The sequence below is a fragment of the Lathyrus oleraceus genome, chromosome 3 (genome assembly GCF_024323335.1).
Source record: "Lathyrus oleraceus cultivar Zhongwan6 chromosome 3, CAAS_Psat_ZW6_1.0, whole genome shotgun sequence".
Taxonomy (NCBI): domain Eukaryota; kingdom Viridiplantae; phylum Streptophyta; class Magnoliopsida; order Fabales; family Fabaceae; genus Lathyrus; species Lathyrus oleraceus.
This window is the reverse complement of record NC_066581.1, coordinates 224,965,711-224,989,223: the sequence shown is the minus strand read 5'-3', so window position 1 is coordinate 224,989,223 and position 23,513 is coordinate 224,965,711. Positions and strand designations below refer to the sequence as shown.

Here is a 23,513-nt window from a genome sequence, read left to right as displayed (position 1 = left end):
ATCTCCACTTCAATAGGTAGGACTGCTTCCATACCATACACAAGGGAGTAAGGGGTTGCCCCGGTCGATGTACGTACTGAATTACGATACCCATGCAAGGCGAAGGGTAGCATCTCATTCCAATCTCTGTACGTAACGACCATCTTCTGCACAATCTTCTTTATGTTCTTATTTGCCGCTTCAACAACACCGTTCATCTTAGGGCGGTAAGGGGAAGAATTGTGATGCTGAATGTTGAAGTTCTGGCACAACTCCTTCATCATTTTGTTGTTGAGATTAGAACCATTATCAGTAATGATTCTTTCGGGAATCCCATAGCGACAAATGATTTCTTTCTTGATGAATCGGGCAACCACATGTCTGGTGACCTTCGCAAATGACGCTACTTCGACCCACTTGGTGAAATAGTCGATGGCAACAAGGATGAAGCGATGCCCATTGGAAGCGGTCGGCTCAATCTTTCCAATCATATCGATGCCCCACATAGCGAAAGGCCACGGCGAAGACATCACATTCAAAGGATTTGGCGGCACATGCACCTTATCAGCATAAATCTGGCATTTATGGCACTTCCGAGCATATTTGAAACAATCAGATTCCATGGTCATCCAGTAATAACCTGCTCTCAACAATTTTTTAGCCATTGCATGTCCGCCGACATGAGTACCGCAGGAGCCTTCATGAACTTCCTGCATTAACATGTCTGCTTCATGTCTGTCCACGCATCTGAGCAAAACCATGTCGAAGTTCCTCTTATACAGAACATCGTCTTTGTTCAAGAAGAAACTGCCTGCCAATCTTCTCAAAGTCTTTCTATCATTGTTGGATGCCCCTGCAGGGTACTCTTGATTCTTCAGAAAGCACTTGATGTCGTGATACCAGAGCTTGTCATCAACTACCAGTTCAGCAGCAAACACGTACGCGGCCCTATCAAGGCGCATCACGTCGATCTTGGGAGCATGGTTCCAACGGATCACCGTGATCATGGAGGATAGAGTAGCAAGAGCATCTGCCATCTGGTTCTCATCACGAGGTATATGGTACAACTTTACTGTTATGAAGAAAGTCAACAGTCTTCTTGTGTAATCTCTGTAGGGGACCAGAGTAGGCTGGAGAGTGTTCCAATCACCATTCACTTGATTGATTACCAGAGTTGAATCTCCGAAGATGTCCAAAGTCTTGATTCTCAAATCAATGGCTTGCTCAATACCCAAGATACAGGCTTCATACTCAGCTTCATTATTGGTGCACTCGAAAGTCAGACGAGCGGTGAAAGGCATGTGGGCACCTTTCGGAGTTGTAATGACAGCACCAATTCCACTTCCTCTGGCGTTGACGGCCCCATCAAACATTAAAGTCCACTTTTCGTCTGGATCAGGTCCCTCTTCAACAATTGGCTCTTCACAGTCCTTCATCTTGAGGAACATGATGTCTTCATCTGGAAAATCAAACTTCATCGGCTCATAATCTTCAACCGGCTGTTGAGCAAGATAGTCTGACAGAATACTCCCCTTGATGGATTTCTGGGAAGTATACTGGATGTCGTACTCTGTCAGTACCATTTGCCAACGAGCAACTCTTCCGGTGAGACCTGGCTTCTCAAATATATACTTGACTGGATCCATTTTGGAGATTAGTAAGGTTGTGTGAGACAGCATGTATTGTCTCAATCGCTTAGCAGCCCATGCAAGTGCACAACATGTTTTTTCAAGCATTGAGTATCTCGACTCGCAATCTGTGAATTTCTTACTCAGGTAGTAGATGGCATGCTCTTTCCTACCTGTCTCGTCGTGTTGACCGAGAACACAACCCATGGAATTGTCTAGTACTGTCAAATACATAATCAGCGGTCTCCCTGGGACCGGAGGCACAAGGATAGGAGGACTTTGCAAATACTCTTTTATCTTCTCGAACGCCCTTTGACAATCATCATTCCACCTGATAGCCTGATCTTTTCTCAACAATTTGAATATTGGCTCACACGTGGCTGTTAGGTGAGAGATGAACCTTGCAATGTAGTTCAACCTCCCTAAGAAACCACTGACTTGTTTCTCTGTTCTTGGCTCAGGAATTTCCTGTATCGCTTTCACTTTGGCCGGATCCACCCCAATCCCTTTTCCGCTAACAACAAAACCCAGTAGTTTTCTAGATCTCACCCCAAAAGTACACTTGTTCGGATTAAGCCTCAGCTTGAATTTCCTCAAACGCTCAAACAGTTTCTGCAAATTCACCAATTGTTCTTCTTCTGTCTGAGATTTGGTAATCATATCATCAACATAAACCTCGATTTCATGATGAATCATATCATGGAACAGAGTCACCATCGCTCACTGATATGTTGCTCTGGCATTTTTCAGACCAAACGGCATCACCTTGTAACAGAAGGTGCCCCATGGGGTTATGAATGTTGTCTTCTCCATGTCTTCTGGTGCCATCTTAATTTGATTATAGCCAGAAAAGCCATCCATGAAGGAGAATACCGAGAACTAAGCCGTGTTATCCACCAAAACGTCAATGTGAGGTAAGGGGAAATCATCTTTAGGACTAGCCCTGTTCAGATCCCGGTAGTCAACACACATTTGTACCTTTCCATCCTTCTTAGGTACCGGAACGATATTTGCAACCCATGGCAGATAATTTGTGACTGCTAGAAACCCTGCATCCAACTGTTTTTGCACTTCTTCCTTTATCTTGACAACCATCTCTGGTCTTGTTCTTTTGAGCTTCTGCTTTACCGGAGGACAACCTTCTTTGAGCGGCAAGCGATGTACCACGATGTCTGTGTCAAGCCCTGGCATGTCCTGATAAGACCAAGCGAAGATGTCAACATACTCTTGCAGCAATTCAATTAACCCCTTCTTCACATTGTCTTCCAAAGCAGCCCCTATCTTAATTTCTCTCTTGGTGTCCTCGGTGCCGAGATTAATCACTTCAACAGACTCTTGATGTGGTTGAATGACCCTTTCCTCTTGTTTTAATAACCTGGTAAGTTCTTCAGGGAGTTCACAGTCTTCATCACCCTCTTCTTCAGCTTGAAAGATTGGATTTTCAAAGTCGAAGCGAGCCATAGCAGAACCGTTATCAATAGGATCCGATGATGTGCATCTGCATGAGTGATAGTATGTGCTTATGAGTGTGAAAAAAAAAGTGGAAACTAAATAAAACATTGCCATTTTTTTTTGAAAAACTGCAAAAATAGAAAGACAGGGAACGAAATATTTGAATGCAAAAAGACGTCCTTTATTTATGATAAAAAATGCAAGTGTCACATAGATGAGCCCTACAATGAGTCATTACGCCCTGGCGGAACATAAGACTTGGATATGCATGAATAAACAAAGAAAATTACTCCTCCAGACAAGTGGCTTGGACAATCTCCTCAGAAGACCAATTTTTGATGGCTTCACCCGGGATCCTCGGACGCACCCAGTTATCGATGTCGCAATCACTATCCCCATCTTCATTGTTGACCGCAGAGACTAATTTGACTTCTCCTTCAACCATGTTAACGTTGGCTCCACCATGCTGGGGGATGGGATTGTTGACGACATTAGGAGCTGGTGCAAAGTTAACGGCCTTTGAATCAATGAGGTCCTGAACTACGTGCTTAAAAGCTTTGCAGTTCTCAATATTGTGGCCAGGTGCCCCAGAGTGGAAGCTACACCTAGCGTTGGCGTCATAACCCACCGGAAGCCTACCAACGGGAGGAGCCAGAGTGCGCAACTGCACAAGTTGTAGTTGTTGAAGACTAGAAAGCAACTGAGCGTACGACATTGGTAGAGTGTCGAAACGCCGGTCCATCGTCCTTGGCCTCGGTTGATAGGCGGGTTTGTTACCCGGTTGTTGTGGTTGGTACTGAGCTGGTTGATGCTGTGGTTGTTGTTGTTGTAGTGGTGCTGCAGCTGGAATGGTCACAGCCGCAACATACGGTTGCTGAGGATAGTTCTGAAAGTTATTCCTCTGGTTATCCCTGTTCTGATAAGAAGATATGGCATTTGCATCCCCTTCTCTCCTCTTCTGTCCCTGAATGAACGGCTTCTTCACCCCTGATGAGGATCCACCTCCACTATGGGTCTTGTATGTCCTCAGGTAATTCTCCACCCTCTCTCCGGTAGAGACTATATCAGCAAAATTGGAGGCATTGCAACCCACCAGGCGCTCCAAATAAGGTCCTGGCAGAGTGTTCATGAACATGTCAGCCATTTCCTTCTCCAACATAGGAGGTTGAACACGGGAAGCTGTTTCTCTCCAGCGTTGAGCGTATTCTCTGAAGCACTCATTGCTTTTAAGAGACAAATTTTGAAGTTGAGTTCTGTCCGAAGCCATGTCTGTGTTATACTGATACTGCTTCACGAAAGCCTCAGCCAAATCCCTCCAGCAACGGATATGGGCTCTGTCCAGCCTCATATACCATTCCAGGGATGCCCCAGCTAGGCTGTCCTGGAAAAAGTACATAAGCAACTTTTCGTCATCGGAGTATGCAACCATTTTACGGAAATAGGCTTGCACATGGGTCTTCGGGCAAGAGTTGCCATTGTATTTGTCAAATATCGGGACCTTGAATTTTGGTGGCACTCTCACACCTGGGACCAACCCCAAGTCAGCAATATCTACTCCCAGAGGATTCTGTCCTTCCACTGCCTTCAACCTCTCTTCCAATCTTCTAAACATGGGGTCCACACCATGACCCATACCAAAGTCTTCCTGCAGCAGGGGGAATTGATCGTCCTGATGATCATGAACGGGTTGTTGACCGGAGGTGACATGTAGGATTGGGATAGGCCCCGGTCCATTGGGTCCATTAGCCTCTCCAGCTGGAGGATCAGTCACCGTCTCTGGTCGAGCAGGGGGATTCCTCTGTATCATCTGCCTGAGCTCTTGCTGTCCTTGAGCCACCCCTTGAACCACATCCATGAATTGGTTCATGCGGATCTTCATCTCGGCGAACTCTGCCTGTAGGCTTTCCATTACTCTCTGTTGGTTTCTGCGGGTACCGTACCGGTGAATGCCTGGGTCAGCTATCCTGATGATTGAACACCAAACAAATTGAGAACACTGTGGCGGTACCTGTTATGCAAGACATGCTAATGAATATGTAAATGCAATGACATGTTTATCAATTCCAAAGGTATTCTACCCCCTTGATTCCAGTGTCTCAATAGATAAACGATGTAAAAAAAAAGACTAAGCCGTTGATGAGAACCAAGAAAATTCCGACTAGAATCAAGTAGAAGATATAAACCCCACAGAAATGGATAAACATGTGTGAATGATTATGAATGCAAAATGATGTGATGCAAAATGATGTGAATGCAGTGCAGTGGCATTGGAATCAGGATCGCTGTATCTGCTTGAACATCTGTCAGGTTGCACTGTCTGGAGAGAAATTAAGAGCACACCAAACAAAGGTCATGGGATGGATCAGGTATCCTTAATATCAACTGTCGCAACTTGAAAAATACAGTGTGCGAAAAAACAACCGGCGAAAGAAAATGACAGAAGAGTCGCCACCGTGCGTTATTTATCCCAAAGGAGGGAAAGGAAACGCTCGAAGTAAACCTGAAAAGAGGAAAGGAAAAGACAAGGTCTCGCAACCAAATCTTGGGTTTGGGAGTCGGTTATGCGAAGGGAAGGTATTAGCACCCCTACGCATCCGTAGTACTCTACGGGATCCACTTTTGTAGTTCTTGTCTAAAGGGTGTGAGTTTATCTTGTGCTGTTTACTAAAAAAGGGGGTTAAATGAAAATGACTCGCGCGGATGTCACATCCACTGCATACGTATCTCATCTGAATATGAGAATCAGAGTCTTCGTAGCTCGGCTGAACTATGGGTTTGGGGGATGTGTGCTCGCTAAGACATCGCGTCTTATGCCTACGTATCTCATCTGGAATGAGAATCAGAGCAAGTCGTAGTTTGGCTAACTACGGGGTTAAGGATTATGTTTTGGGGGCGGACGACGTTACTACGCAATCTACCGGATGCTCGACCTTTGGAGACCTACTCACCTGTAGTAGAAGGAGTAAACGTGTGTTTAGGAGTAGAAAAATCAATGAAGGGTTAGGGTTTGGGATGCTTATGCAAAAAGGCAGTCCTTGACGAAGGAACCGCGCTACCTGCGGGGATACGAACACATACAAAACAAACATGTATAAAGTAAATGTGCCAACAAGGCAATCAGAATAAATCTCCCAAATGGTATCCCACAAGCAAAGTGGAATATCCAGCGAGCTATCCCTGCAAAAGTCATGTGAGCCTTCACAAAAACTCAACAAAAGGGTTAGTGAAACAAGATAAGGATTAGGAGAAAACATGCTATGACAAACGTAAGTCAGATTAGAGCAAAACAATATGGTTTTTCATGGATAACAATATGGTTTCAGAAACCTCAAACCCTATGGCATACACTTCAGAAATTAAACGATTAAGCATTCAAGGCATTATTTATACATTCATACATAATTATGAACCTGTGGGCAAAAACCTAATTAAATTCATCCATCATACCTCAAACATTCAGAGTATTCAACTTCAAAGCACAAAGGTAATGGGAATAAGGGCAAACCTGATTGGAGAGATCGGTTGAAATCAAATGGCACGGCTGGATTTGCAAATCAATGTTAGGGTTTGCTTGAGCTGAAAGTGTGTGAGTCAGAATGAACCTTTTAGAGTTGCCTGGAGGTTGCTCTGAACTCTGTTAACTCTTCTCTCACTATCTTTTTCCCCAGGGTTCTTCTCTCACTATCTTTTTCCCAGACAGGGTAATAGGAATAGAATGGCCTTTTGTTTCACTGAAACTCTGAATTTATAACCTGATTTTTATGGACCTGTGGGCTCAAATGAGAGAGGTCCAAGTCCAAGATTTTTTCTTTTATTTTATTTATTTATTTATTTATTTTTTCAGAACACGTGGGCTTCGCCTAGAGAGCATGACAGCTCATGAACAAACCTTTGCTCCTTCAAGATTAACGTTTTGACTGACGAATAGACCCCTGTTGGAAGTAACTCAAGTCTTTCCCTTGTGTTGACTGATCATCTAAATAGAGCCCACAAAGTGTCCTGGATGATGTTCAAGCTTCTTGGATCCGATTCCGATTGCCATGATGAAATGCAAATGCTAAATGACCTAAAAATGAATGCATGCATGAGGTGTAAAGCGTATGCTTCCTGGAAAAATGAAGGGTAAATTTTGGGGTATTACAGGATTATATGAAGGTGAAAGAAGAACACACACGCACACACACACACACACACACACACACACACACACACAAGGTTCTCTCTACTTTATGGATGAATAAATCTTGTTTCTTGATTGATATCATGAGCTTGATCAATCATGAAAACACTTCAAGATTAATAAACTCACTCTCTTTAATTTATTCGAACAACAACAAATTGCACAAGAACACGCTGCAATAAAAAGAAGTGAATCTGACATGGATTAACACTTAAGAATTTATTCTAAAGAATAAGAGAAAGATTGAAGATGCTAGGAATAGACACACTAAAGAAGAGAAGACAAATTGGCATTTTGTCTCTATGGGTTTCGCCCACATAATTTCACTCTCATTTTTGTTGGATCAAAGAAACAACTATTTAAATATAAAATAGAAAATTGGATTTGCAAAACTATGATTTGAGTCAAGAAGAAAATCATGATTCAAATTGAAAAATATTGTGATTAAAGTCAAGTTAAACTCTTGATTCGAGTCAATTTCAGTAGAGCCCAAATTTAGCTTGACATAGACATTTGATTTGAGTTAAGATTATCACTTTATTTGAGTCACATGAAGTTGTGATTTGAATCAGGTTCATTTTTTTATTCGAATCAAGTCATCCATAGGAAAATCCTAAGTTTCACAAGGTTCCTGGTTTGAACCACTCTTAACACTTGATTCGAGTCAAGCCACTCAACATTTTCATCTAAGAGTTCTAACTTTTGTTTCATGCCACACCTAACAAAACGAAAAAAGAGAAATTTGCTAGGCTAAAAAAAGGCCACTGTCATTGATCAAACACTTTCATTTTATTGAATAATGAAGGGTGTTAATGGTATAATGCTAAAATAGCTGAAGCAAATACAATACAACTCAAATACGAATAAACTACAAATAAGCGAATATTGAATGATAAGCAAATTACAAATAAGCAAACAAACTATAACATATACACTCAAATTGTAAAAAACATCAAAACAAGTGTACGATACCATATGATAACGTGACTGCATTTTCAACGCGCCAACTGCTATAAATAGGGTACTTTGCTACATTTTTTAGAGTTCCAAATTTGAGATAGAAAGTGACGACCATGAGCTTTTGGAGCAAGATTTTGAAGAGCATTGGAGTTATTGGAGATCTTATTTTCCATATATTTTGATGAAGACTTCTTATCAACTCATGATAATAGTTAATTTACCTACGAATAGATAAGTTATTCTAGATTAGGTCTTTTAAGATGAACTTTTTTGTACTCTGTTGGATCATACGATATGACTTCTTGAGATTAATTTAATGTTTTTATGTTATTATTATTATTTATTTGTTTTTTTCGTAATGCCTTTTGTGTGTTAACGGGCGTGCAAATTGATATTAGATGAGTATGGATCATTGATCATAAGACTACCGATATGAGTTAGGGCAATTATTCAACTTAGTAACTAACTAGGAACATGTAATTATAAGTTGTGGCTTTTGAATTAATAAATTTAAAATTCCTAGTTTAACTCTGAATAGGCCTAGGAATTAGAGAATTATTGTGTGAATTAGTGAATTGTATATCAAGGAGTTAAGTACAGTGGTCTTGTTAATTCTTTGTGCGATAATAGTGTAATTGTAATTCAATTAATACACAGTTCACTAATATGTATAATTAGGGGATTCTAAATAAAGATCTAATCACTTTTAATTTACGAACTTCTTTTCGACAAAATTCTCATATTGTTTTCGTAGCCAAAACTTTATTGAAATCCCCCTTTGTTATTAATTTTAAATCGCGTTTTTATTACCTTTTTAAATTTATAATCTTTTTGGAGACGAATTATTTTATTACTTTGACGAGACTAGTACACTTTCTAGAATTGTCATCCTAGTGTTATAATTCCCACTCTACATTTCAAGTTCCATGGGATAGAGAGAAATATAGGTCAAATTAAAAGGGTGGATTCATAAAAATTCTAATCACAGTAAAATTAGCAACTTGTCTTTAGTTAATCAAGACCTTTACAAAAAAAAAGAGAAAGAAAAGAAAGAAGAAAGAGAAGTAAAAAAAAGAAGACGATAAAGGAGAAAAGGAAAGAAATGAAAAAGACAAACTGTTTTTGATGTGGTGTCATGTAGATTTGTATGAACATTTAGTCTTGAATGAATAACTTTTAACTTACTTTTCCAGTTTATGAAAAACATTAAGTAAGCATGTAACTATGAATTGTGTAGCTACATATTCTCATATTATGCATCTAAAAAATTCAACATTTGATACCTCAATTCCTGACACTTATAAGTATTAAATTTCCAAATATTATGGTGGTATTAGTTATTATTTTGTAAAAATATTATGGTGGTATTTACTTTAATTAGTTATTTTGTTCTTTATTTAATTTTCTTCATTATATAGTAGAGTTTGGATGTCATTGATTGTTGCAATATAATATGAGCATAGTTATATATATCCTTACTAATTTAAACTCAATGAGTGAACCAATTATATTAGTAGGTATAGAAATTAACTTCTAGCATAAGGAGTACAAGAAAGACATTACAATATGAGACTATCAAAATCAATCTACCATCAACACCAAGCTCCCAAGACTAGGGGGAACCCATTACAACAAAACAAACACCTATCAACAACCTGATTCTTTCACTAGCAGCAGACTACAGTCTTATAATTATAACAATGTAATAATCAGAATCACATTAATTCTATTCAGATAGATTTTCAACCAACTGTCAAATTAACTGCAGATGAATTTAATGTTGCTCAACAGTAAGAACAATTCCAAATCTATCCTACAACATCTTACTTTACAAGGTCGCACATTAATTTTAAGTGCCACAAGAAAGCAATCAAAATTATGTTGGATATCCTAAAAAATGTTTAGACAATATCGATTATACCGATAGACCGCTCCCAATGTGCGAAGCATTTCTAATGAAAACCAATTTACCCAAACCAATGACAGATTGAATGTCAAAAATATTTCATGCTTAAAAATTCACAATGTCAACCTGCACAAGACAGTTTACATCAAAGTAAAGCTACTACATTCTGCTAAAATCATTGATACCACACCAGATTAATATCCCTGCGAAAATATGACCGGTTGTTCTTGCACAGGAAAAATCAACTATTGAGAATCATTGGCCCGTAACCGCAATCATTCTTCAAGTTTTATTGACACACTGGCACTAGAGCGTAGAGTCGAGGTTACGCCACTTTCCAATCTCCTCATCCGTAAGTTTTCTGATTCCATTAAGAAAGTTAAATTCTTCATATCTTATTATGTGTCTCATTCTTTTACTCATTGAATATTTGTGGATGCTGCTGCGTTTGTAGATCATCATATTCAAAAGGTCTCAAAATTAAAAACAATTTTTTTAATAGTGTCTCCTTTTTAACTTGATATTTATGAATATTTATGAACATTACCATTGTCTTGGCAAGAGCAGTGATTGATGTCCTGGTCACATGATTGGAAATGGCAAATTGAAGCATACACCCAATCTATATAGCTCATTAAAAAAAAGTTAATTTATAATTCAAATTGAAACATACAACCAATAAATAAATGTTGTAAGTCTGTATTATATTAAAGAGATCATTTCTTTGATGACGTTTATGAGAAAAAACATTTGTATTCATATAAATTAATAATTTTAGTTAATTGCAATAGATTCATTAATGTAACAAAATGTATGTATATTTTCTATGAAACCTTATTCTATGAAAATAAACGTCATTAGAAAAAAAATCAATGAGTTGAATTTATATATGAAATGACATCATTAATAAAGTGAAATTCTTTAAGAAGAATATATGATAAATTAGAGGTTTTTTTTTTGAATCTCAACACGATCTCCAGGTTTCAAATCATTGAGATTATTATATTCATAATAATCCACAAGAAAAGTTTTAGGTGGTGGCTTTCTCAACCTTTCCCAATCAATATCTCGCTCAACCAATCGTTTTCCCGCGTTTGTGGACCTATAAATTGATAAATTTTTACATATAATTAAGAAAAAAAGAAATTTAGAGGATCAGTTCTAGACTTTGTTTTACAATCATAGAAATATGTGCATCGTGTTAATTAACAATTTCATTTTATTCACTTTCTACTCAAAACTAAATCCCTATAAAGAATAATAGGAGTTTGCTAGTTATTATAAAAAAAAATTAACAATACCTTGATCGAAAGGTGTTTGTTCTAGAATCATAACTCACAAGGGCATCATAGCAGTATAATGTTTTCTTTGTAGCCTGCATGCAAAGTTCCATATAATTATAATAATTTTTAAACCAAATGATAAAAGTAAATGAGATTATACTAAATCCCTATTTAGTTTCTAGGGTATCAATTATGTTCTATATACTTCTTATACTCCTACCTAAAATAACAGTAATATATTGTGTCACATTTTTTTCAAAAATATGTTTCATTAATTTCTATGATTATGCACTAACAATATATTATGGACCAACGTAATCGAGTTAAAAAACAATGTGGAAATCTTGTAATCATGAATGATTTGCTTAATGTTTTAATGAACTTGAAATACTATGTATGAGTGAAATGATACTTAATAAATCAGAGTTTTACTAGTAGAAATGAAAAATAATAATATTTAGACTATTTAATGCAATAATAAATTACATAATAGATGTTATAATTTGGTTGATCTTCCCTTGTATATTTGAATAGGAAACCAAAAGCGACCAGTCTCAAGGCAAATATACAAAGCCATTTGTGAATGATTTTTAATCAAATCATCCAATGCTCTATTACTTTTCAAATAAGAATGAAGGCGTTGATATGGGTGATCACCACTAATATTTCCATATGACTTACTCTGATTGTGGTGTAAAACCAAACTTTCTTCATTTCTAATTTTACCAATATGATAGTTCCACTCATTGTGAAAGTCTTCTCCTACCAACTTACTCCATTTATGTTCCACATGTTGATTCCCTAAATAATCACTTCTACTATTATTCCTCAAGTGAGTACACACATGTGCTACCATGAACAAATCTTTTGGTGAAAGTTGCTTAAGAATGCAATCCAATATCTCATGAGGTAAATTTAAGAAAGAACCCTTACAATCCTCTTGTTTATCCAATTTTGGTGCTGATGATTTTTTTGACGACATTGTGATTTATGGGAAATCCTAATTCAACAACAACCAAAAGATTGAAATAAAATCAAATTGTACATTAATAAGAGCCTATACCATATAAGACAAAGAGTAAACAATGATAAATTACAAAGTTTACAAAGAATGATTAAAAATCCATGAACAAACATACAAACACTATGTAGTGTTAATAAATAATGATTAAAAATAAATAATCCAATAAAAGTATCTCTTTCGTATCATATATAGTCAAAATTTATGATGATGCATATTAACTAAACATGTAAAATTTGTAAGGCGATCTTATGATAATGTCAGCTCATTATCAAAAAGTTTAGAGTTATGCAAAGATTATTTACTGTGCTGGTCGACCTCAGGTCCTCACCATTGCGAATATTAGGTATTGTTCACTTTGGGCGTGAGAATACTTACGAATTTATATTTTAGAAATGATACCCTTAGCATTTACTCCCAAGTAATGTGGTACTATTTTGTCCAATCCGAAACAATTCCCCCCCCCCATCAAGGCTAAGCAACATGGTGAAAGGATGTGGCCCTGACCTCTAATACCCCAAGTTCTAAGTATCGATAAAATAGATTAATAGAAAAATCACTAATCTCTAAACCTACAATAAATTTATGAGAGGTTAGTAGAACAATCAATGTGGGCATAACTTAAGTAAGAAGGATAACATGCTAGTAATTTCACTCAAATAACATGGGAAAACTGTAATTTTCATAAGTGCATCATATAAGGGGAAAGGAACCTCATTTCTCTCATTTTTCACCTTCACTTCTCTTTCATCAATTCTGATTTTTTTAGAGGACTTGGAGTGAGGGAAAGAGGGTCACGAAGGTGGAAAGAAAAAGGAATTTTGTGAGCTCAAGTTCATCCTCCATGGGTGCATGTGTGAAACTTGGTGATCTTGGAAGAAGAACAACGATTAGGTGTATAAATCATCATCATCATTTTCTTCATCTCTCAATCATCAAAGTTAGAATCTTCACTAAAGGTGTGTTCTTTAGTTAGTTTTAACACCTTGTATGTTAGGTTTTCCTCATGATTCTTGCAGTGTTGCTTTGAGTGAGTAAGAAACTTCCAACTTGTAGATGCATGTTTAGTATGGTATAACTATGAACTTTCATGTGTTGGTTTTTCTATGTCTTGATTCCCCAAGCATGTTACTATATGTTAGGGTTGGATTAAGCGTGAATTGGGGTGCTAAATATGGTGTTAGGACACTAATTTTTTAGAAAAGTTGCAGAGTTTCTCGCTTAGTGACATATCGCTTGCTTAATGAGTGTTGTTGATATAAAAATTTATTGTGACACGGAAAATAGCGTATTTTGAGTTTCGTAACTCAAAATGAGATACGGTCAAATGCATTGGAAAGCTAGATCAATAAAATATCTTATGATAATTAAATATCATGCTTGAAGATTGTTTGTGATATACTATGAGTTCATGGTTTGATTTCATATTGCAAGTTAAGTTTGACTGCTCTGCTAACATGTCTAAGTGATGATATTCCTTGTGTTGATTTCTTGAATTGCTGCTTAAATTAAGCTCATAATGTTCAAATATTGTTGCATGTTGATTCTTTCCTATATTGACATGGTTAGAATATGTATTATTGTGGATTCTGAATTTCTAGACTTAAAATTGTTGAAATTGTGTTTTGCTCTGCTAAACTCGCTAAGCGGCCAAAGGGTTCAGTAAGCAAACCTCCATAATTGGGAGAAACAAAATTATGGGAAGTTAACACATAGGGTTGTGGCATGATGGGAATTTCATACTATTCTTCCATTGTGCTTCTCATGTTTTGTATGTTTGGTTCTGTTTTGAACAATCAAAAGTGTGATCAATTATACGACTACAGGTGATGAATGATCCCGAGTTCATATGCATATAATATTTGAGATCCACTCGTATAATTAGTAATGAATGTCTATTTAATTATTCTATGTAATGGTTAATGGTGATGATAAACCATAGGTTGAATAATTATGTGTTCCCTGTGGTGAGGTGTCTCGTTAGTGGACATACTCATGGTTAGTGGACATACTCATGAAGGAATGAGTATACTACTCTTGCTGATGGGTAGTACGATACGTGGTTTGGGAATTTACCGGAGTATAATTCCACTATTCTCTCTGTCGTAGAAAATGAATGAGAATAAAATCATTTCCTCATTACTTTAAAGTAAGTCCCAATAAGGTTTATAGAATCATCATGATGGTATTTAATTCGTTCTTCTTCATTAGGCAGCGGGCCCAATGTATCATTTGCAATACGATACAATATGTATTACCCACATTTTCCTTCATCTACCAACCATAAAGGATAACATACCATGTATTCACGAGTGGTGGGATGTTGTGTATGCTTCGTTGGTACTACCTTATCAGGGTACGAGTGTGTAGTAAGCATTTGTAGTAGATCAGTATACCATATAGAGCCAAGCACACCCATAAGATGGGTGAACTCAATGAGATTTAGTAATCTCACCCCCAATCATGTTGTTTCTCTGGTACATTATAGAAAGTGAAGAACTCGTTATAATGTCTAGGTTAGAGACTTGGGTGATCAGATGGCATGAAAATTATACCTGATATTTTTCCAATATGCATTTCTTGTAAACATATATGTTGTATATATCCCTAGATGTAGTTTTCTAATATATACAAATTATCATGTCATTATTTGCTTTTGTATGTACTCAGTACCAAAATTTTAATATCTTACTAATATGATTCTAGACACATATTAGTGGGGTGTTAGACGACCCCTCCTTCTAGAACCAATGTTCAAGTCGACCTAAAGTCTATGCCATTATGGTTGTGAGTTATTGTCCACTTAGGGTGTAATAATCCATTCTACTTTTGTCCTTAAGAAAAGAAGCCATGTTTGGTTGAGCAATGTGGGTGTTGTATATAAACTATCCTTATCCTCGATTCTCAAGCAATGTTAAACTCATTTGGCTAATCCGGAACAATTATTAAAAGACTTATCCTTGGGAGACCTAAATCTCATAGGAGAATATGTCACTATTATGGTGGAATTAATACGAGATCAAAATGGAGGAGTCTCATGTCAACTAATGTTTTACATTATAATCTCTAATTAACAGTAAAAGTTGAGAATGATTATTTTGAATGCCATTTTACAAAATCAGAGATATACTTGTCAATTTTGAAAAGTCATGGGCTATATTGATCCATTCTTACAATTTTGATGTCTAATTTATTACTTTACTTTATTTTCTTATGCACTAAATAAGATTAAATTTATAAACTTTCACAATTTATTTTAACAACAACTTTCACAAAATCTAAATAAAAACATTTATTTATTCAAAAATTCAGATATTACAAAATTTGAAAAATCTCCTTACCTGTTTTTTAGGGTAAATATCACCTTTGTCTACAATTAGATCTCAATATGTTTAAAAAACCTGCAACGACGAAGATATATTACAAAATAGAGAAGCTATATTAGTGTCAATTAATAATAAAATATACAGTATATCACTAGATCTAATATTTTATATCAAACTTAAAGGACATATTTACCAGTACGTTTTTCACAATTGAGATGGTTGAGATGCGATTCCAAAAATTACTCTAATTTTTTTATAAAAGAATGAATTTCAGAGGATCTATACTAGAATAAAATTAAGTAGAATAGATGGATGGGTAAGATGGTTGTATTCTAAAATACTAAGAGAAATGAAAATATTGGGTAAAAGGAATAAATCTGAGAAAGACAGGGAAAATATAAAACGGGGAATATGGAGGAAAAAAAAGAAAAAAGGCGAGGTTTATGATATCTTGATAATCTTTAAAAAATATCAAAGAACTTTGCAAGATATACAAGGGTGGAATGGAAGAAGAATTATAAAATTTAGTATTTTAGAGATCTAGGGTTGCAAAAGTAAAGTGCTTAGAAAATATAAAAGACGGAGATGATGGAATAATCGAGAAAATATCGAGATTAGTGATATTTTGACATTTAAACTTTTTTTGATGAATTTTGTAAGATATATAAGGGTAAATGTAAGTATTTTAGAGATTTAGGGTTTCAAAGGTAAATTTTTTAAGGATGACTCATTGTAGATGAGAAATACAATAAATAAATATATTTTAATTCGTGCCCTCTTTTTATTTGATAATTGTAATTAAATATAATTATTAGATATTATTCTAATTAAATAATACTAATATTAAAATTTAAAATTTTCCCATAGTTTATTTTATTTATTTATTTAAGTATACGAATTTTATTTGAAAATGAACTATTAATTAAAGTTATATATATCATTTAATTTCTTTTAATGAAAATTTATTACCATTTCTTACAATATGGATCAAGATGAAATGAGGTAAACCAAAAATTCAAAGAGTTCAAAATATAGGAAAATCTTTACCATTTTTTATTTACTAGATAAATATTGAAAAAACAATCCTTAAAACTCTAAAAGCTTAAAAGGATAAATCCCCTAAATTTGTCATCATAGTAGGGTTATCCCCTCACTACGCTGATGATTTGGATGTGGTTCATGATTATGGGAATCTCTAGAACCAGTTTCACTCATTGTGACTTTATGTTATCAATCTGTGAGGGTCATTACTAAGGTCACGCCTAGATGAGACTTGACCAGTCACCATTTATGTTAGCTTTGATGTCATTTGAATGCCAAAAGTAAGTGAATTATTGTGAATCTGGGCAATAGTTTAAGTTTATTTTGGTAGATTTTTACAATAACTTGATTTGATAATGATTTAGTTATTCTGAGCTATTTTACACGTTTGAGGTAGTGTTTTATTTGTTTACAGGGCTAAAAGATAAAGAGGAGATGGATCAGAGAAGAAGCCGGACGAAAACGCATGAGCAGGAGGAAAAAAGAAGAAAAAGCAAGTTTCCTGCACATACGCGTATGGGACCTCTCATATGTGTATGTCCATTTCGCATCACCCCTAGCATATGCGTAACAGCAGAAGGGGGTGAAAATCAAGTATCTTATCACATGCGTATGGGAAGGCGCATGCGTGTATGAGGTCATCTAGCCAGACCCCATATATGCAGCAAAAGCCTTACGTGTATGGCTCTAGCTGGGCCATACGCCATACCCTGGGCCATACACTATTTTGTGTTAGTGTAAAACATGGCCAAATTAGAAACATGATTCCTTAATATCAGCATCGTGTCCCTATTGTTTCATGTATAGTCAATTGCATTTATGTTCTAATTATAGGCTAGAATATTATGTTTCCATATTTTGTGTATAGCCATCAATACTAGCTTAATTGTAGGATCATGCTCTCCCTTCTCATCTGTATATATGTGTATGTTACTGATCAATATAATTATCACATGTTTATACATATTATAATTATTTACTTGGTATCAGAGTGTTGTTGCCAAACGGCTCGTGATCCAATTAAAAACCTTGGCATTCGCTGCAAATACAAACAACAAAAATGATCTTCCATCAACTATCTCTGTCAAGTTGGATAGAGACAATTTTCCCTTATGGAAGTCCTTAGTCTTGCCCATCATCAAAGGCTGCAGACTTGAAGGATACATGCTAGGGAAAAGGAGTGTCTTGAGCAATATATAAAAAATTCAGATTCAAGCAAGAAGTTGAATCCTTTGTTTAAAGATTGGCAAGCTTATGACCAACAACTTCGAGGTTGGTTAAAGAATTCCATGACTACAGACATTGTAACACAGTTTTTGCATTGTGAAAATTCAAAGCAACTTTGGGAGGAGACCCAAAGTCTAGTTGGAGCACATACAAGATATAGAATCACCAACCTGAAGTCAGAATTCCACAGTACCAGGAAAGGTGAAATGAAAATGCGTGATTATCTATCCAAGATGAAAAATCTTGTTGATAAACTCAAGATGGCAAGAAATCCAATTCTAAACTCAGATATAATCATTCAAACCCTGAATGGATTGGATTTTAAGTACAATCCGATAATGGTAAAACTCTACGATCAAATCAATCTCAATTGGATTGATTTACAATCTCAACTGCTGAGTTTTGAGAATAGAATTTAGAAACTCAATTCCTTTAATACCTTAAGTCTCAATGCCTCAGCAAATGTTGTAAACAAGACTGATTACAAAGTAAACCGAAGAAACAATAGACTTGTATTCCATGGCTCAAATGGAAACTAGAGAGGCTTCAACTCGAGAGGTTGAAGAGGAGGCAGAGGTATAAGCAAGTTCTCTAACCTACCTGTCAGGTATGCTCAAAGACTGCTCACACAGCAGTGCAGTGCTTCTATAGGTTTTACAAAACGTACTCTGGATCAAGTCACTCAGCAGAAGAGGAAGAGAAATATGCATTCCTAGCATCATAAGGAACCAATCAAGAATATGACTGGTACTTTGACAATGGAGCAAGTAATCATGTGACACATCAAACTGAAAAATTCCAAGAAATAAATGAACATCATGGTAAGAACTCTCTAATTATTGGAAATGGTGAGCAACTAGAAATTATAGCCACGGGCTCTTCCAAACTCAAGTCACTTAATCTACATGATATACTATATGAGTCTAACATTACCAAAAATATATTAAGTGTATCTAAATTGGCTGTTGATAATAACATTCTTGTTGAGTTTGATAGGAATTGTTGTTTTGTGAAGGACAAGTTGACAGGGAAGGCAATACTAAAAGGAATACTTAAAGATGGATTATACTAGCTCTCAAGAATTGGAAGGAGCCCAAGTGCTTATATATCTATCAGGGAGAGCTGACATAGGATACTTGGTCACCCAAACAACAACACATTAGACAAAGTGTTGAAAAATTGTAATGTCAAAGTATCACCTAGTGACCACTTTAGTTTTTGTGAGGCCTGCCAATATGGAAAAATGCACCTATTACCCTTTAAGTCTTTTTCATCTCATGCTAAGGAACCACTTGAGTTGGTTCACTCTGATGTATGGGGCCCTGCACCAATAATGTCATCTTCTGGTTTCAAATATTATGTGCATTTTGTTGATGATTTTAGTAGGTTCACTTGGATTTATCCTTTAAAATACAAATCTGAAACTGTGCAAGCTTTCATTCAATTTAAATCCTTGGCTGAAAATCAATACAATAAGAGAATCAAAGTAATTCAGTGTGATGGTGGTTGTGAATACAAACTTGTGCAGAGACTTGCAATAGAAGCTAACATAGATCTTAGAATGTCTTGTCCTTATTGTAAGAACAAAAATTGTTCTACAACAGATTCCAGGATTTTGATGATAACAAAAGACGAAACCAAAAATGGCACCCTAACGAAAAGTTTCTAAGTGTGCAGGGTTCTAAGGAAAGAAGAAAGAGATCTGATGACGTCATCAGATACAGAATCAAATCAGATACAAAATATCAAAAGATCAGAAGTATCTGAAGTGGAAACACGCTCTAGAAGATCTAAGTCCAAGCAAAAGCGAATCAGGATATCAGAAGCACCTGAAGAAGGAGTGCACTCTAGAAGTTCTGACTCTGAACAACGGTATATCATTCCAGAAGCTCTCAGCGTCATCTGAATACATCATCAGAAGCTCCGAATCCACATACAAGATTCCAAGATTCCCAGAGTCACGTAGACTTTGATAATGGATTTCCTAATGCATAAAGAGTAACGTCAACTTCAATCTCAAATGGAAAGAAACTATTATTGGAAAGAAGTTATTCAGGGAGACAAAGTTGTTTTGGCAAGAAACAACAGAAGTTATGGCATTAATTCCTATTCAAGACAAATCATCTGCCATCAATTTCAAAGGTCCTTTCACCCCTATATAAAGGACAGCAAACAGCATTGAGAGATACACCAACGCACATAAACGTTTTACTCTCTCTCTCTCTCTCAATCTTTCACGAAGCTTTTGCTTAGAACGTGAAACATTCTTTTGATCTTACTGTTGTAATATTTTGCTTATCCTAGAAGCACTCTAGATTACATTGTCTTTTTATCTATTGTTTTATTTCCTCAAGTGACTCTGCACAGTCTGTATACTTGAGAGGACTAAGAGATCTTTCTCTTAGATGTTGGTTGTAAACTATCTTTCAAGAATAGTGGATTAAGTCCTTGTTGAAGGCGAAATCACCTTGGCCGGGTGGACTGGAGTAGCTTTGTGTTATAAGCGAACCAGTATAAATTCCTTATGTGGTATTTGTCTGAAAAAGCGCTTATTTTCCAAAACAATTCAAACCCCCCTTTCTTGTTTTTCTCACCTTCAATTGGTATCAGAGCTTTGGCTCTGTTATTGATTTTCTAATCAAACACTTAACAGTGTAGAGAGATCCAGAACGAGAAAAACCATGGCCCACACAAACGAAAGAGACAGTTACAATGCTAAGCCTCCTGTCTTTGATGGAGAAAAATTTGACTATTGGAAAGATAGGATTGAGAGCTTCTTTCTAGGCTATGATGCTGATCTCTGGGACATTGTCACAGATGGATACAAACCTCCCGTCTCAGAAAATGGAGTTGAAGTTCCCTGAAGTAAGATGTCAGAAGATCAGAAGCGTGTCTTCAAAAATCATCACAAGGCCAGAACCATTCTTCTCAACGCTATATCTTACAACGAGTATGAAAAGATCACCAACAGAGAAACAGCAAAAGACATCCTTGACTCTCTGAGGATGACTCATGAAGGAAACTCTCAGGTCAAAGAGACAAAGGCTCTGGCGCTTATCCAGAAATATGAAGCTTTCAAAATGGAAGATGACGAAGCCATAGAGGTAATGTTCTCTAGATTCCAAACTCTAATTGCAGGTCTCAAGGTTCTAGACAAAGGATACACAACTGCAGACCACGTCAAAAAGATAGTCAGAAGCTTGCCAAAGAAGTGGAGACCCATGGTCACTGCTCTGAAGCCGTCTAAGGATCTGAACAATATCAGTCTTGAAGAGCTTGTTAGTTCTCTCAAAAGCCATGAGATAGAACTAGAGGAAGACGAACCTCAGAAGAAAAACAAGTCTGTAGCATTAAAGTCCAGATCTGAAATACGCAAATCGGACAGAACCAAAGCATTCCAGGCCGAGACAGAAGATGCAGATGACTCTGAACAAGAAGATTCTGATGAGGAAGAAGAATTGTCCCTCCTGACCAGAAGAGTTAAACAACTCTGGAAAAAGAGGAACAACAACTTCAGAAGACCAAGACCCAGAGGGGATCGATCAGAATCAACCTCAAAAGGTAAAACTAACAAAGATATTACCTGTTATGAATGTAAAGAAACAGGTCACTACAGGAATGAATGCCCCAAGTTAAAGAAAGACAGTTCCAGAAAAGAAAGTTTCAAGAAAAATACCTTCAGGACAAAGAAAGGATTGATGGCTACCTGGGATGATAGCGAATCTGACTCATCAGAATCTGACTCTGATGAACAGGCCAATGTGGCATTCATGGCTACCACATTCAGGAACAGTTCAGATGAAGAATCTGAAGAGGTATTTTCTGAACTCTCTCAATCTGATCTAGAATCATGCTTGTCAGAAACTCTTAGCTCATATCAGAAATTAAAACAAAAGTTTAAGGCAATAAAAGGCTGTCTTGAAGCAAAATTTGAAGAATGTGGCAAACTTGAGATGACAATTCTAAAACGATAAGATGAAATCAGATCTTTAACATTACAAAGAGATGGAGCAATTAAACATCGTTTAGAACTGGAAGAAGCGTTGTCTCAAGCTCCACATACCTCAAATACGATAATTTATAAATACGAAGAAGCCTTTCAAGAATTTCTGAAAAATGGGATAGGAAGGAGTGTTATGGTATCCATGATTTATGGAGTCAGTCAAAACAATAAAAAGGGAATTGGGTATGATCCTAAGGAAGATGAAACTTCTACTAGTGACCAACTCAAGTCTCCATTTTCATATCACTACACACACACACAAGAACAAAAATTTGAAAATGCTAGAAAACCCAAAGTTATAAGAAACTCTGGGAAAACTAATCAGAAAGGACCCAAAAGACTCTGGGTACCAAAAGATAAGATTGTTTATGTTGCAGATATCCTATGCAGCAAAATTCAAACACCAGTCATGGTACCTGGACTCTGGATGCTCGCGACACATGACGGGAAGAAAGTCTATGTTCCAAAGCCTGGAACTTAAAGACGCTGGATTCGTAGGCTTCGGAGGAGATCAGAAAGGAAGGATCAGAGGCTCCGGAACTATTGGTAATGGGACTATTCCCTCTATATCTGATGTTCTTTACGTAGAAGGATTAATGCATAATTTGTTATCCATAAGTCAATTAAGTGATAACGGTTATGACGTGATCTTTAATCAAAAAACATGTAAAGCCATAAATCAAAACAATGGTTCAGTCCTATTCACAAGCAAGAGGAAAAACAATATTTATAAAATTAATCTTTCTGATTTAAAAGAACAAAATGTGAAATGTCCGATGTCTGTTCACGAAGAGTAATGGGTATGGCATAGACGCTTGGGCCACATTAGCATGAGAAAACTATCTCAGCTAAATAAACTCGAGTTAGTCAGAGGCCTACCTAAACTGAAGTTTTCTTCAGATGCTCTATGTGAAGCATGTCAGAAAGGAAAATTTTCAAAAACATCTTTCAAAAAGAAAACTATTGTTACTACCTCTAAGCCTCTGGAACTTCTCCACATTGACTTATTTGGTCCTGTGAAAACAACATCAGTCAATGGAAAGAGGTATGGACTAGTCATTATTGATGATTTCAGTCGCTGGACATGGGTGAAATTTCTAAAACACAAGAGTGAGTCTCACTCTGTATTCACTAGTTTCTGCTCCAAAGTGCAAAAAGAATTTGACTCTAAAATCATCAGAGTCAGAAGTGATCATGGTGGGGAATTCGAAAATAAATCCTTTGAGGAATTATTTGACTCTAATGGAATATCCCATGATTTCTCCTGCCCTAGAACTCCACAACAAAATGGAGTTGTAGAGAGGAAGAATAGGACACTCCAAGAGATGGCCAGAACTATGATCAACGAAACTAATGTGGCTAAGCACTTTTGGGCAGAAGCTGTAAATACAGCGTGTTACATTCAGAATAGAATCTCAATAAGACCTATTCTGGAAAAGACTCCCTATGAACTGTGTAAAGGAAGGAAACCAAACATTTCATATTTTCATCCATTTGGATGTTCTTG

The 23,513-nt window shown here is 36.5% G+C and overlaps 1 protein-coding gene and 1 long non-coding RNA gene across 4 annotated transcripts in view; both read right to left on the bottom strand.

Annotated features, from left to right (window-relative positions):
- Positions 1-9,989: 9,989 nt before the first annotated feature.
- LOC127126440 (F-box protein At2g26850-like) overlaps positions 9,990-23,513 on the bottom strand; it is a 46,036-nt gene continuing 32,512 nt past the window's right edge. The window contains exon 7 of one of the 2 annotated variants that reach the window (XM_051055371.1): positions 9,990-10,578. In XM_051055371.1, the coding sequence (XP_050911328.1) occupies positions 10,412-10,578 (167 nt within the window). In that variant the 3' untranslated portion in view covers positions 9,990-10,411. The remainder of the gene's footprint in view (positions 10,579-23,513) is intronic. The other variant, XM_051055370.1, reaches the window with a different exon arrangement.
- On the bottom strand, positions 10,600-16,241 carry LOC127126442 (uncharacterized). 2 transcript variants are annotated; one of them, XR_007804986.1, is made up of 5 exons: positions 15,929-16,241; positions 15,751-15,810; positions 12,070-12,388; positions 11,407-11,480; positions 10,600-10,727 (listed from the first exon to the last, which is right to left on the bottom strand). It is a non-coding gene; the product is annotated as an uncharacterized LOC127126442 (long non-coding RNA). The 2 variants fall into 2 exon arrangements; XR_007804985.1 differs by lacking the exons at positions 10,600-10,727; positions 11,407-11,480 and having other exon boundaries at positions 11,520-12,388; positions 15,929-16,231.